The sequence below is a fragment of the Protopterus annectens genome, chromosome 3.part0 (assembly GCF_019279795.1).
Source record: "Protopterus annectens isolate FY-2018-M chromosome 3.part0, PAN1.0, whole genome shotgun sequence".
In the NCBI taxonomy this organism is placed as follows: domain Eukaryota; kingdom Metazoa; phylum Chordata; order Ceratodontiformes; family Protopteridae; genus Protopterus; species Protopterus annectens.
In genome coordinates, this window is record NC_056731.1 from 483,218,531 (window position 1) to 483,233,397 (window position 14,867).

General features: G+C 42.5%; 1 protein-coding gene across 1 annotated transcript in view; it reads right to left on the reverse strand.

Moving 5' to 3' along the window:
• ATPSCKMT (ATP synthase c subunit lysine N-methyltransferase) overlaps nt 1-14,867 on the reverse strand; it is a 464,757-nt gene that overhangs the window by 307,865 nt on the left and 142,025 nt on the right. Inside the window, exon 3 of the mRNA XM_044064907.1 lies at nt 1,428-1,565. Coding sequence (XP_043920842.1) covers nt 1,428-1,565 — 138 coding nt within the window. The remainder of the gene's footprint in view (nt 1-1,427; nt 1,566-14,867) is intronic.

Sequence of the window (14,867 nt, forward strand, 5' to 3'; positions counted from 1 at the left end):
CTTTAGCAAAGCTTAATAAATCTTCCTTGTCCAAAATCAGACAGACATGAGAACAGGAGAAGCCAAATATAAGTATCTCCTATGCCCACAAAGAAGATCCCAACTGCCACAAAGGACATGTCTAACCCCCAAGTCATTAGTGGCTTCCTGAAAAGCTAACCAGAGAGATCCAGGAGAAAAGATGTATTGTCTAAGGAACTAGACAGGGTCACAGTAGTCACCCATCGGAATCTGAGGCTGAGAATAAGCCTGCTTAACAGATAAAGGCTCCCTAGAAATCTTTTTCTTATGGGCAATGGAGTAAAGAATTAAAAGAGCCGGTAGACAGCTCCATGGTTCAGCCAAAAAAGGAGCCTTAATCATAGTTAGTGGGGCCTGGAAAAGTCTGTGAATGTCCTGATACAAACAAACACTATGTTTACAAAAAAGTATACAGTGACAACCTTTAAAAACTACTGTCTCTGCCGTATAAACAATAATTTACTCAAATAAGAGGAAAGTGTCTGAGAAAAGTGATTTTTTAAGAAGTTTTCCTGAGAGAAAAAAAAAAGATGGTACATGAGTTTTTCAACAAACTTGTCTCATAATGGTAAATTTACTTGTTTTATCTAAAAGAAACACTTTTCTTAAGAAAAAAAATAGCTTTTCTTAGAATAAAAGGTTTTTATTGCAGGTTTCCCCCTAAACGGTACTTTCTGCCCTGCCTTGCAGAAGAAGAAGAATCCAACCACCGATCCCTGAAGGTTCGAATAGGAGTGTACTTCAATGGCAAGAAGGCTCTGAAGATTTGGTGCCCTAACCACTAATTTTATGTGGCTTTCCTTGAGCCCCCTCAGTGGTTAGGGTGAGTGGAAGGTGCCCTAAGGCTTTGAATCCTGGCTGGTTGTCATATCCTTAGCAGAATATGGCCAATACAATTTAGGCTTCTGCAACAGTGATCTAATGGTAAACATCACTTGGTTATACAGCAAAATAAATGGTTATACAGCAAAATAAAGTTCCCATTATCTACACGGTAGAACAATTTTGCAGTTAATACTTGTATATTCAGTGAATTAGGGGCATAGTTTCCTTGTAAAAAATGATTAAATAATGTACCCTGACAGTCTCAATATACAGACGTACAATAAAATCCTGTGCTGTTTATTACCAAGTTCAAATGAATTAGTTTGATGACTACAGATATCAATGAAATGGGCAAATAACAAGCTGTTGTTAATCTATCAGAATTTATTTCAAGACAATTCCCTAGCCTGTACCCAACACTCCCAGTACCGTTCTTTAAGAATGTCTTGCCAATATGTTAAACCATTTTGGAAATTAGTACCTTATATACAGAAAGCAGAATACTCCAAACGATAAGAAGTTTGGGGACAGCCTTCTTAAAAAAGATGAGCAGTCTTGGGGCTTTAAAAATGTGATTATACCTTCCACAAATCAGAGATGTAAAATTTGGCATTGTGGCGGACACCTTCTCTCCAAGCCCAATATCTGGAATACCAAACAAGCCATGGGTTAAGTTCATACCCTGCAGCTTGGAATCCTTGTTTGGCAGCAGCAATCACCTAAAATACAAAATAAGCAGAGCAATTTACCTTCTAATTATTTTTTTAAGAAATATAATATAAAAAGACAAGATAATGTAGCCCCAGACCTTCTCAGCCAACAGACAGAAAAGAAAATGGTTAATCAAGTCACACTTATTGGCATATCATGCAAACAATTTAAAGTTCCTGGCTTCAATCTGCTTTTTTAGTTTGTAACATACAAAGAAGTTATGTACTCACCATAATGTGCCATTTGAGTAGTTGTACTTAATTTTTCTGCAACCTGTGGGTATTTGGATCCATATCGGATCTGAGCCTGCAACTTTTTTTCTAGCATCTGCTCCGTGATCTGAGCTCCTTCCCCTACCCATAATACACCACCATCTCCTATCTTCCCTCAGATCGAGTTTGCTGCAACCATACACTTTAGCAACTCAAACTACATAAACCTAACATGTTTATTCACATGAAAAGGTCAGGGGGACGGAGGGTGGGAAGGTTGCAGGAAAATGAAGTATAACTACTCAGATGGAACGTTATGGTGAGTACATAACTTCTTTATCTGAAGTAGTTAACTTCATTTTATCTGCAACCTGTGGGACAGAGTCCCCAGCTATTCAAAAATCCTGGGAGGCCCTGATGGAAGAATATTCCTGAGCACCGCATAGCCAAAGGATGCTTTCCCTCTGGAAATCAGATCTAATTTGTTAATGACAGATGAAAGTATGTGAATTTACCCAAGTTGCTGCTGCACAAATGTTATCCAAAGGAACCTTAGACCAAAAAGCAGCAGAAGTCGCCATGGACCTGGTAGAGTGAGCTTTAACCAGACCAGGAGGTGCTAAACCTTTGGCTTTGTAAATATGTAAAATGCAAAGAGTGAGCCATCTGGCTAAAGAAACCTTAGAAATGGCCTTTCCCAAAAAAGGTTTAGAAAATGAGATGAATAATTGATCAGACTTACGGAAGGGTTGTGTTCTATGAAGATAGAAATGAAGTTGTCTATGAACATCTAACAAATGAAGTTTATATTCACCCTTCAAACCACTTTAAACTCCAAAATGAATAAATGAATAACACGGCCGGACTTGCAAATATATTCACCCTTGTTCTGAAAATTTGGAAAGAAAACAGGTAAATTAACTGTTTGGTTTATGTTTGATTGAGATGCCACTTTTGGTAGAAAAGAAGGATCTGTATGGAGAGAGACCCTATCCTTAAGGAAGACCAAATAAGGAGGCATGGCAGACAAAGCCTGAAGCTCAGGAACCCTCCTAGCTGACATAATAGCCACTAGGAAGGCTGTCTTCCAAGATAAAAAACTTTAAATCCACTGATGTTGCAGGTTCAAAAGGAGGAGTTATTAATGACTGGAGAACCAAAGTGAGGTCCCAAGGAGGAACCGAATATTTGATAGCAAGACGCAAAAGAAAAGTGCCTTTTAGAAAGGCTTTACACAGCCAAGAGGAGGCCAGGGCAATATTATTTTCACCAACACGAAAGTTAAAAATGGCTACCAGCTGTACTTTCTCTGTGGAGGAACTAGCTCCTTGCTGAAAAATACTAGTCAAGAAATCCAACACCGCTGGAACAGGGGCTGTAAAAGGATCCAGGTTTCTCTGAGAGGCTCACACAGAAAAACGTCTCCATTTACTGCAATAAACTTTCCTAGTGGAATCTTTAAGAGAAGCCACTAGTACAGATTTAATAGGGGATGAAAGACCCGGGAGTCCTGGCAATCAAGGGAATTGGAGCAGCCAAGCTGTCAGCTTGAGACTGCCCAGATTGGGAGGGTAGGCACCCAGAGGAGGAGAGATTAGATCCGAGCAGGGATCCAGAATCCATGGAGGAGCTAGAAGATGAGACCAAAGGAAGGGGAACCAAACTTGACGAGGCCAGACTGGGGCAATGAGGATCAGTTTGCTCCCCAGTTGGCAAGCTTTCTGAAGAAACTTCGGAATGAGTGGTAATGGTGGGTAAGCATACAGTAACCCGGGGGTCCAAACATGGACTAGAGCATCTCTGGGGGCATCCCCTGGTGAGGGAATCAGAGCAAAGAACTCGCTGCACTTTGCGTTGGAAGGAGATGCAAAGAGATCGCAGCAAGGATGTCCCCATGCAAGGAATATCTCCTCTGCTACTGACTGTTTCAGAGATCACTCGTACGGCATCAGAATAGCCCGACTCAATCTGTCCGCTAAAATGTTGGAACATCTCGGGATATGCGTTGCGATCAGAAACCGATCGGTGGAAATCGCCCACTCCCACACTCTCATGGCCTCGTGACACTGAGGGTACGATCTGGTTCCCCCCTGCTTGTTGATGTACCAGACAACCGACATGTTGTCTGACTGAATTGCAATCGTACCCGGAGGAGGACAGTGTGGAAAGCTTTCAACGCTAAAAGCACTGCCCTCATCTCCAGAACATTTATGTGCAACCTGGTCTTTATCTGGGACCACGTGCCTTGGACCGTCCTTCCCGAACAATGTCCCCCCCACCCAAGTTGGGAGGCGACCATGGTCAATGTAGCTTGGGCTGGAGATGACATGAAAAGGCATCCTACTGCATCTTCCGGTGAATGGAGCCACCAAAGGAGAGACATCCTGCATGTGTGTCTGATCCTTATCGGAAAATCCATGGGAAGGTCTAGCCAAGACCATTGAATAGCTAGAGTCCACTGAAGAACCTGCATGCGAAGGCATGTACAGGGGAGGATAGAGATCGCGGCACTCGGAGAACATCACTCGCTTTTGGAAATCTGAGATCCATGATTAGAGCAATGTGGTACCTGAGGTTTAAGATCCTGTCTGGCGTTAAGAAGACTTTTAGTTGCAAAGTGTCTAGCCATGCCCCAATAAAATCTAAGACTTGTACAGGTTGCAAAAGGGATTTGGGAACATTGACTGTAATCCCTAGCCGTTCTGCCAAGAGAAGGAAGTAGTCTCGGGCCAGACAAAGAAGACACTTGGTGGACACAGCGAAGAGCCAGTCGTCCAGGTAAGGAAATATCTGAAATCCCTGAAGCCTCAGGTGAGCTGTTACTACTGCCATTACCTTGGTAAATAACCTGGGGGCTGTGGTGAGACCAAAGGGTAGAGCTCTGAACTGAAAGTGAGTGGCTTCCTGCCGGAAGTGAAGGAACTCCCTGGAGCTTCTGTGGATCTTGATATGGTAGTAAGCATCCTGGAGGTCTAACGAGCACATCCAGTGGCACTCTCCGAGATCAGGTAGAGTGGACTGTAGGGTGACCATCTGGAACTTTTGTATGGTGACAGACAGGTTCAAGGTTGACAGGTCTAGAATGGGCCTAAGGTCCCCTGTCTTTTTGGCACTAAAAAGAACCTGGAGTAAACACCTCATCCATACTGGTCGAGGGGGACTGGTTCGATGGCTCGTTTGAGAAGCAGCTTTGAAACCTCTAGAGCTGCAGCCTCCCTGTGAGCGGGTGGGACATCTAGGAGGCATCTTGTAGCACTTGGAGGGGCAACAAATGGGATAGTGTAGCCTCTGGATATTATTTGTATCACCCAGCGATCTGCAGTTATGGACTCCCATGTCGCTGGGTGCAAGGACAATCTCCCACTGACTGCCTCCAGAGTAGGACAGTCGGGCAACCCCTCAGGGCTGCTACGTGAGCCTGTCAGAAAAAGGTTCCCTAGACCCGAAATTCCTGGGACTCCCTCTAGGTCGGCGTCGATCCTGTCCCCCTCTGCCTCTGGAGGATAAGTTGTCCTGAAACTCCCGGGAAAACTGTGATTTCCGGAATCACATCTTCTTCTGCCCTCTTTGGTTCCTAGAAAAGGACTGCTGAGGGTTAGAGACATACTGTCTTCCCAAAAAGGGAAGAATCATCATATGACACCTTGAAAGGGTCCGCAAACTGACACAACTTGAGCCAGGCATGTCGCTTCATGGATATGCCCGTCCCAGCTGCCCAAGCTGCTCCTTCCATGGCGTGGGAAAGGAGGCACATGGACGTGTTTGATACAGATTTCAGAGTCGACATCTTCACGAAGAACAGTTGCTTGTTCTGCTGTGATAAAGACTCTGGGGGAGACTCAGTGAATTTCGAGACAAGATCTCGATGCAGCCGTATAACATGTGCCAAAAAGTTCAGCGCATGGATGGAAAAGGTAGCTGACGAATAAACGCGCTTCGCAAACCTATCCACCGACCTGGACTCCTTGTCCGGAGGGTGGACTGAGGAACTCTCTTGCGCCAATTCCTTCTTGGTGGCTGCTGCAACCACTATAGCGTCAACTGGGGCTCCTTTAGACCAAGGTTGTCTGTCTGTGGGAGGAGAAAGAATCATGTCAGGGCATTTGGGGATCGGCTCTACGGTGTCAGGCTCCTTCCATGCCCACGTGGTGATAAGATCCACCAAGGGGTCTACTGGTGGGGGACACCCAGGAAGTAGATGGGCCCATGCCAAAAGCCTCCAGGAACACGGACTCATAAGTACAAGGTTTTGGGGCTGACCAACCTCCCCTCTGGCGAAGGATCTCCATGATGTCTCCAAAGGAGACATCCTCAGGAGGTGACCTGGGGGAACTTTCTCCTTCATCTAAATCTGTGTCCATAGTGAGGGACTCAGGGGAGTCCAAGTGCCTCTTTTTGCACTTGCACTTATGGGGGCCTTCTTCAGTGGGACTCTCTGAAGAGGACTCGTGAGCCGCGGGGGGTTCCTCAAGGGGAATAACCTGGGGCTCCTCTGGCACGGGCTGCCCCTGAGACAGGTTGAAGGGAGTTGTCGCCAAATCCAGTGGAGTCTGGGTGGAATCCAAGGAGATGGGCTGAGGTCTCAATCCCTGGGAGAGAACACTCTCCACCACTTCAAACGCCGAAGGAGAGCGCACCTCCTTGGCACCCTGCAAGGAAGAAGCTCTCACCGGGTCCAAAGTGTAGCCTGAGCTCCAAGGGAATGGTTTGGATCCGAAAAGGTCGGAGCCAAAGAAGGGTCCATTCCCTTGGGCCCGACTCTCTGTCCATGGCTCTGAGAGTTGCTCGGATCCGTACTGGCTGGATCCGAGGAACTCAAGGTAACAGCTGGAGTCGAGGTTGGCGGAACCGTCGGCGCTGAGCTACCAGCTCCAAAGAGTCTCAGATCCAAATACCCGGAAGCAGCCGCACGGATCGGGGAAGGAGAAATAGGATGGAAGAAGGACATGGAGGTCCCCAGACGGAGAGGGGCCTGGCAAGACTCCCATCTGTATTTGGGTCTGAATGAATCTCCTACATCATCCTGTCCATGTCCAAGTCAGATAGACTCAGAGTCGAATGCGAAGAGGCAACTGACTTTGATCTGGCTGGTCTGCGAAGCAAAGGTGAGGAAGGCCTCGGTTCTGAAGGCTCCATCGGCTCCGGCAAGAAACGGGGTGAGCAGAGCTGAGGAGAAGCTGGTCTCAGAGTCTTTGATGGTGAACTAGGGAAGGATTCCCTATCTGGAGACCTCTTGCGAGACCTATCCCTCTTCCTCTCTTTGTCTTCCTTGCATCTTTCTTTATCCTTGTTTTCTTTTTTTTTTTGTCTTTTTCTTTGTCTTTATCCTTATCCTCCCCCACAACTGCATGACTGCATGGGCGGGAGTTTGAGTCCCTGCCTGAGGGGGGGGGGGTTGGCGGGAGTACCAGAAATGGAGGCAGTGGCAGAATCCAGCATGGAGGCAGGGAGAAGACCCTTGGCAACCAGCTTGGCCTTCCTATCCCTGAGGGCCCTAGAGTTAAAACCGGCATGAATTGCACACTGTACAGACAAATGAGGCACTCCCAAACAGATTACACACAGAGTGCGACCATCGGCCGGTGAGAGCTTATGGCCACATTCTGTGCATTTTTTAAAAACTAACTTAGGCTGATCAGCCATAACCCAAAACTAACAGCCACTCCCAAAAGAGAAAGCACACAACACTAGAGCACACACAGTGAAGGGAAGTGGGCCTAGAGACTACTGAAATGAGAAAAAACTTTTTTTTTTTTTTTTTAACTAGAACCGACGAACAGCGTGCAACAACGGGGAGGAAGGGAAGACTAACGACCTCTTTCCCACAGAAAAGATTGAAGTAAACACACTTACAATCCCTGAAGCTCAGAGCAATGGAGACCACGATGCTCACAACGGCGCGGCAAACGAGATTGGGGGAAAGCTAGGAAATGGTGGTGTATTATGGGTAGGGGGAGGAGCTCGGAGCAGATGCTAGAAAAAAAGTTGCCGGCTCGGATCTGATATGGATCCGAATACCCACAGGTTGCAGATAAAATGAAATTAACTACTTCAGATACACTATTTCCTTATCTGCTGGAGAGATAATACTGCAACATATAAATAGTGATAGGCATGTCATTAGGTTTAGGTATGCATTCAATACTGGAGTATAGACATTGAATATACACAAAAGCAGTGGCAACTAACCTGCCAATAGTGATACGTTCAATTATGTCTGTTAAAACTTCCTTTAAAGAGCAACAAAAAATTGGTGCACATGACAGGACAAATGGCAAGTCTATTCCATTTGGCATTTCAAAATGGAAAATAATAAAACTTGTAGTCAGTTTTATCTTAATTATCACTTATTTTACTCATTTACTTGCAAAACATTTCTGTGATGATTACAAAGTATAACACTATCCTGCCAGCAGGTTGGTTATACCCACCCAAAATTTCTCCAAAGGTACTTACTGACTAATTGGGTAGTGATAAGGAGCCAAGAATGTGGTTGTGGTATTTGCAGTATGATATCTAATCTGATAAGAGGTAGAAGCCACAAGGAGAAAAGTACAGTGGAGTGCTGACTGAAAGACCAGCCCCACTGAGTTTTTAGCTGAGTCTAGAAAAGAAACTGCTCCTAAATGGGACAATTAATACAGCACATTAAATGTTGCATGATAATTATAAGAATCAATCAGAAGGGGTTATAAAAGATGGGAAGACAGAACGGAAAAGCAATACACAAAAGAACAGTAGTATGACTCCCAAACAGGGACGGCGGGAGGCATACTGACTGTCTGCATTTCAGTACAGTGTTTGCGTGGAGGGGGTAGCATAAGGCAGGCACTAGGATCTAGGAGAAAAAGTTAAAGCAGTGTCTTCTCCTTTAAGGAGGGTCATGTGTGCATCGTATGTACGCTAACGCGGATGTAAGCATATTTTTCACTCTCACGCACAATTTAAAATAGTCGTTTCATTGAGACAGAAGGTAAGTATGTAAAATGAATGGTGTGTGTGTGTGTGTGTGTGTGTGTGTGTGTGCTTGTGCGCATACACTTGTTATTTATTCTACAGGTTCCGTTCGTTTCTGTATGAGTGAGAAAGTGTGTGTGTGTGTGTGTGTGTGTGTGTGTGTGTGTGTGTGTGTGTGTGTGTGTGTGTGTGTGTGTGTGTGTGTGTGTACATATGTATATAAGCTGAACTAGCTGTTCTGTTTGAATGAGATATAAAGGGTGTGTGTGTGTGTGTGTGTGTGTGTGTGTGTGTGTGTGTGTGTACAATTATATGATTTATTGTAGAGGTTCTATTTGTTTCTGGATGAATGAGAAAATGTATGTGTGTGTACATGTATGTAATTTGAACTAGCTGTTCTGAGTGAATGACAAAGTACGTGTGTGTGTGTGTGTGTGTGTGTGTGTGTGTGTGTGTGTGTGTGTGTGTGTGTTAGTTATGTGTGAGAGAGCAGGTGTGTGTGTGTGTGTGTTAGTTATGTGCGAGAGAGCAGGTGTGTGTGTGTGTGTGTGTGTGTGTGTGTGTATGGAATGTAAAGTAGCTGTTTGTTGTATGAAAGAGGGCGATTGTGTTCGTAAGTATGAGAAGGTAGGTAGGTTGGTGTGTGTGTGTGTGTGTGTGTGTGTGTGTGTGTGTGTGTGTGTTTAACATACCTTTCATCTGTCCAGATTTAGCCTCATAGTTTTGGTCTGTTTCTCATAAAATTTGTGGTTTTCTGGCAAATCACAGAGGACTGTGTTCTTCAGAAAGTACATTCTAGCACAAATCCTGTTATTCCAGCAACTTTTATAGTTAAAAGAGCAATATTTAAAATTTATCCCTAATCATACCTCTCAGCTGTCCAGATTTTTACAGACTGTCCAGATTTTTGCCTCATATTTTTGTTCCATTTCTCCTGAATTTGTTTTTCTTGCAAATTACTGGCTAACTACTGAGGACTGAAGTGAGAAAATAATGGCAGGCATTTGAGTTTCAGACTCCACATGCTTCAGAAAATTCATGCTAATGCAAAACCTGCAATTATATCAACTTTCTAAGCCTGTAAGGGCAATATTTAAAACGTTTCTCTATTTTTGGGCCATTGTCCCCCATTACTACTGGCTTTGTCCAGATTTCTTGCTTGAAGAGGTTGAGAGGCATGATCCATATTTTGGGCCATTATATCTCCATTATTTCAGGCTTTGTCCAGATTTCTTATACAAAGAGAGTGAGAGATATGCATACTTCTCAACTGTCCAGATTTTTGCAGAATGCCCTGATTTTTGCCTTATATTTTTGGCCTGTTCCTCAATATTTGTGGTTTTCTGGCAAATCACTGAGGATTGAAATAAATAAATTTCATACATTTCAGTTTGACTTCGTTTTCTTTAGAAAATGCATGCTAAGACAAATGCTGTTATACTAGCAACTTTCTAAGTCTGTAAGAGCAATATTTAAAATCTGTCCCTATTTTAGGCTTTGTCCAGGTTTCTTATGCTAAGAGGTTGAGAGGTATGAAGGTTTGGTGTGTAATGCTCTAGTTAAGGGGAGGGCAAGTTAGTCAATTAACTTGATCAGGCTTGACACTGTAACTTGGTTACAGGAGACAGAGCCTGAATTCGCCATACCAACTACCAGACTGCTGAAGGAACTGTGAGCTCCAGTGGAGACAAGAGCCTGATTACCAGACTGCCGATGGAATTGTGAGTTTGAGTTTCAGTACATTTTCAGGGCATTATGAGTTTCAGTAGATTTTCAAGGGACTGAGTTTTATTTCATTTTCATGGAATTGTGAGTTTCAAGGGAAGATAAATTTACAGTTGCTCATGCTAAGTCTGTTTTCAGTGTGCAGCTAACTGTTTTGTTTAAAAAAACTTTTCACCACAAGTGAATTGGCAGATGTTTTACCAGGTCTGAATGAATGCATAAATATTAAGTGTTTTTTTAGAGAGTAGGAAGATAAATGGTTAAAAAGTTTTTATTGTTAATTGCATTTAATGGACTGTAATTGAGTAGTAATTGATTTCACATTTTAGGTTTAAATAGAGTGAGGCACTGTGTTTTTATCATTCTGATGAAGTGTTTTACGAAAGCGGATATTAAAACTTTTTATGCTAATTCAGTTTTTGTCTCTTCTGTGGTATACAGTGAATTTTGGTGGTTAACTGTTTTGTTTATCAAATGGCAGTCAGTGTTTGTGTTGTAGAATTTGAAAGCAGGGTTAGCAGCATAATTGCCTTTGGTGCAGAAGGCTGTGGGTTTTACTCCCACACCATGTAGAGGGAGTGCTGATATTGCAGTGCCATTTTAAAACTGCGGATTATTTGGTGCATTTTAAGGAGGTATAGGGGTTCTACACTCCTGAGTGTGTCCTCCTTTGTATAAAATGCCTAGTAACTTGCTGGATTGTTAGTCATTCCCTATTGCAATTTACCAGCTTAGCATTTTTAATGCAACATAGACAATTTATTCTTCAAAGGCAGCAGGCACTGAATTTGTAGATAAAACACTGAAATGTAAAGTTTTTGATAATAGCAACCTCTTTTCTTAGTTACAGATCTCTTTAATGTAGAATTATCTGGATGACTTTTACTTCTGTAAAGATTGTGCTTTTTGAGTAATATTGGTGGATTATAATGACAGACGTTTGAGTGGCATTTTATGGTCAAAATTTTCTGAAATGGGTAGCTTTATCATTATTTCATACATTTTGTTTCATTGCTTTCTAGAAGAATGTTCATAACTACAAAATTAAAACACCATTCTAACAAACTGTGATGTATTATATAAGGAATATAATTTATCATGAGAGTGAATCAAAGAACACATACATGTGTGCATGGCCCTATAAATGTGCAAGGAGCCTATGGTTTGAAAAACAGCTCAAAGGTAAACTTAATCCTCCACTGTCAGATGCATTTTCTTTTAATGTGGGTTTTCATGCCATTTCAATGAATGTGTGTTTCAAGGGCAGAGAAGTTTACTGCTCATGCTGAGTCTGTTTTCAGTGTGAGAATGTATTTAGCAAATGGCTATTCATGCTTGTGCTATTTTATTTCAATATCTGTAATAATTGTAGAAGTAAATAAGAAAATGGGTTCCCTGTGTCTTTATTTAAAATATCTACGATAATTCTTTCCATGTGTTTATGTACAAGACCAGTCAGACTTATGGTCTGTGGTTATCCAAATCAGTAGAAGGCCAAACCTTGTGCTAAGGATTAACTACTGCAGTCCTCCATTCACTAAGCATGAACCCAGTTAGTAGGCTAATGCTGAATGAACAGTGATTTTAGAGTGCTTGATACCTGATGTTTCATGCTATCCGAGATGTATCCCAGGATATTATCAGGGCCTATTGAGGTAGTACTCTTTGACTTGGAGAGTGCATTGAAGACTTGTTTGCTAGTGATAGCCACAGGATTTATGGTCGAGGGTGTCTTCTGAGAGGTATTGAGGGAAAGAAGGGGTGAAACTGGAATTAGATTTATCAACCAGCAGGTTTGCTATATCCTCTGATTCTTTTTAAGTGTTTCCATTTACAATTTGTTCAGCACACTGTCATGTTACCTTTGAGGCTGTGAACAAAGCTGATGAAGGCCTTGTCATTATCCTTTGTCTTTGAGGATATTTCTGCCTCAAATCTGGCTTTGGTGGGCTTGATAAGATTTCTGAGTTGCTTATTTAGTTTGAGGGGTTTCATACCCTTCTGGGTATTGTAGTTCCTAGTATTGACCATGGTTTTCCTCCTTTTGTTATACAAGTTGTTGATACCGGGATTCCACCAGAGTGGCTTGTTATCTGTGTTGGTTCTCTGCTTATTCCTTGTGGGTACAGCTATCTCAGTGCAGCTGTTTACATGATGGTATAGGGTTTCTGTAAACAATTTGCATAGTGGTAGCAGAGTTCACATTGTTTTGGGGGATGGAAATTTTAGCATGGTATAAGTCATTAATACAAGCTTTGCTTTGGAATAATTCCTAAATGTTTGAGGGTTAGATGGCATCCATTTCTGAGAAGTGTTTGGGCAGGTACATACCAAAAGGTGCATTATACTCACTCAGTGACTGGCCTAATGAGTGCCAAGTAGATGGGAACAATTGTATGCCTGGATCTGGATGATATACCTTTAGATATAAGCTGTACAATGAAAAAGGATTTCCTTACAATAGTGAGTATGTTGGGCCCACTGAAGTCCCACTTTCGTGAAAGCCTGTTGCATTCTTTCATTCATCCAGCACAAAACCTGTTCTGAGATTAGTACTGAATAGCCTTTATAGGGGGTTCATCATATCAGGTTTCAGACTAACCAGTAGGCAGTCTACTATGTTAGCCAGTCGTAATAGACATTATGTTCTTGGCCTTGGGTACTAACTTCAGAAATTGTTGAGAGATTTGAGGGGGTTTTAGATGCAGGTATTTTATGTGAGAATACTGGAAGATTGGCGAGATTAAGTTCAATCTGAATTAGTTGGCCAGTGAATTGGATATATCGTCTTGTCAAAGTATGTGATATCATTTGTTATCAGCTCACTGTAGTGCCAGTTATTATTTGAGATTTCTAGCACAGTTAAAAAAATATTTTGTGGTTATCTTTCACCTGGGTTTATATTTTTACCTCATATCAGGCTTTGGTTGATTTAATCACAGTCCTGAGTTCATTGTTTTAGTTTAGCGAGAGTGTTTTTAGCTTTCTGAGAGTTACATTTATTTTTGCATGCAATGAGTATTTTTTCTTTTATTATACTGCCCATAGGGCTTTATTTTTGAATTTGGTGTTGTGTTTATTTCTGAGGGTGGAAGATATGTCTATGGAACTATTTAAATATGCATAGAGCTTGGCAGTAAATTATTCTGTACAGTGGAAGTTTGAAACAGGCTTAGCAGAGGGACCACATTCCCAACTAATGCCCTGTACCCAGCATAGTCAGAAACCAGCACTACTCAGATATGTGCACACAAGATCACTTACACTAGCTTACAAGGGGGTTGAGAATGGTGTGGTAATTTTCTTTGACATTTTCCATGATCAAACCTGAGTGCCTTCATTTGTTCTTTCAGCATGTAACAGCATAGGGCTATACATAAAGTGACTGCTTTCATTTTGTGGGAGGGTTGAGAAGCAGCCTGCATTTGCAGATAAGCTTTTTGTCTTTTCAAGCTGTTGCCTTCTCAGCATATTGGGTGGTATCATGTCAGCTTTGAACATTAAACTTTAGGCAAAACTTATTTCTTCCTTGAATTTCTTTTCTTTTCTTTCCAATAATTTTGTTCAGACTATCACTGGATCATAAGACTAGAAAAAACTCCAAACAAGCGCCTAGAGCATGTGACAGTTAACAGATCCACCAGTTCTGGCACCTAGGGTAATTTTCTTGCTTTAACCAATTTCCTTTCAGCAAAGGCTTGAGATTCACAGAATGTAAGCAGGGTAGTAAGGATGTAAATTTCAACTGCTTTTCTTTTTGCTTGATTGACTCCCATGGGTACACATCTTCATTAATTGACAGTGGCAGTATGACTTAGCCCAGCTAAAATGTATTTGCTGTTGGAAATGTAAGGTTTACCATTCCAAAAGGCTTAGTGTGACTGTAAGCCATAGGAGTGATCATGCATTGCCAAGTGACCCATGCTGGTGAAAGGGAGTTAGTTGTGGCTCATAGCTTGGGTGTAACCTAGGGAGAGCACTATATGTTGTACCTACAGACCACAACACTGCGGAGCATGTGATGCCTAGACCCTGACAGTCCTTTACTCAGCAGCATTACTGGAAGTGTAATGAGCCACTACAGGGGGTTAGAGGCTGCAAGGGGAAGAAGAGTAATCTTGGGGGGGGGACTGATCTGTCCTAGTGTAAATGGAAAGGTATTTTGTTTTTTGACTTGCGGAAGATGGATCTTTGGAATGAAAATGTTCATGCATTGTGTAATTACTACCCTGGCATATACTTCCAAGTGATCTGTTCAGAGATCAGCAATATAATGGGGGCATGGCTTGGTCAGCAGTGTTAATGTGGGTGTGGCTTGTTGAGGGGGCAGCAGTCTGGGAGTTGTGAGTTCAAATTTGGAAATCCTGGCTACACCCCTGCTCCCAAATATGTAACAAAGTCAGAAGGTACAGGAAT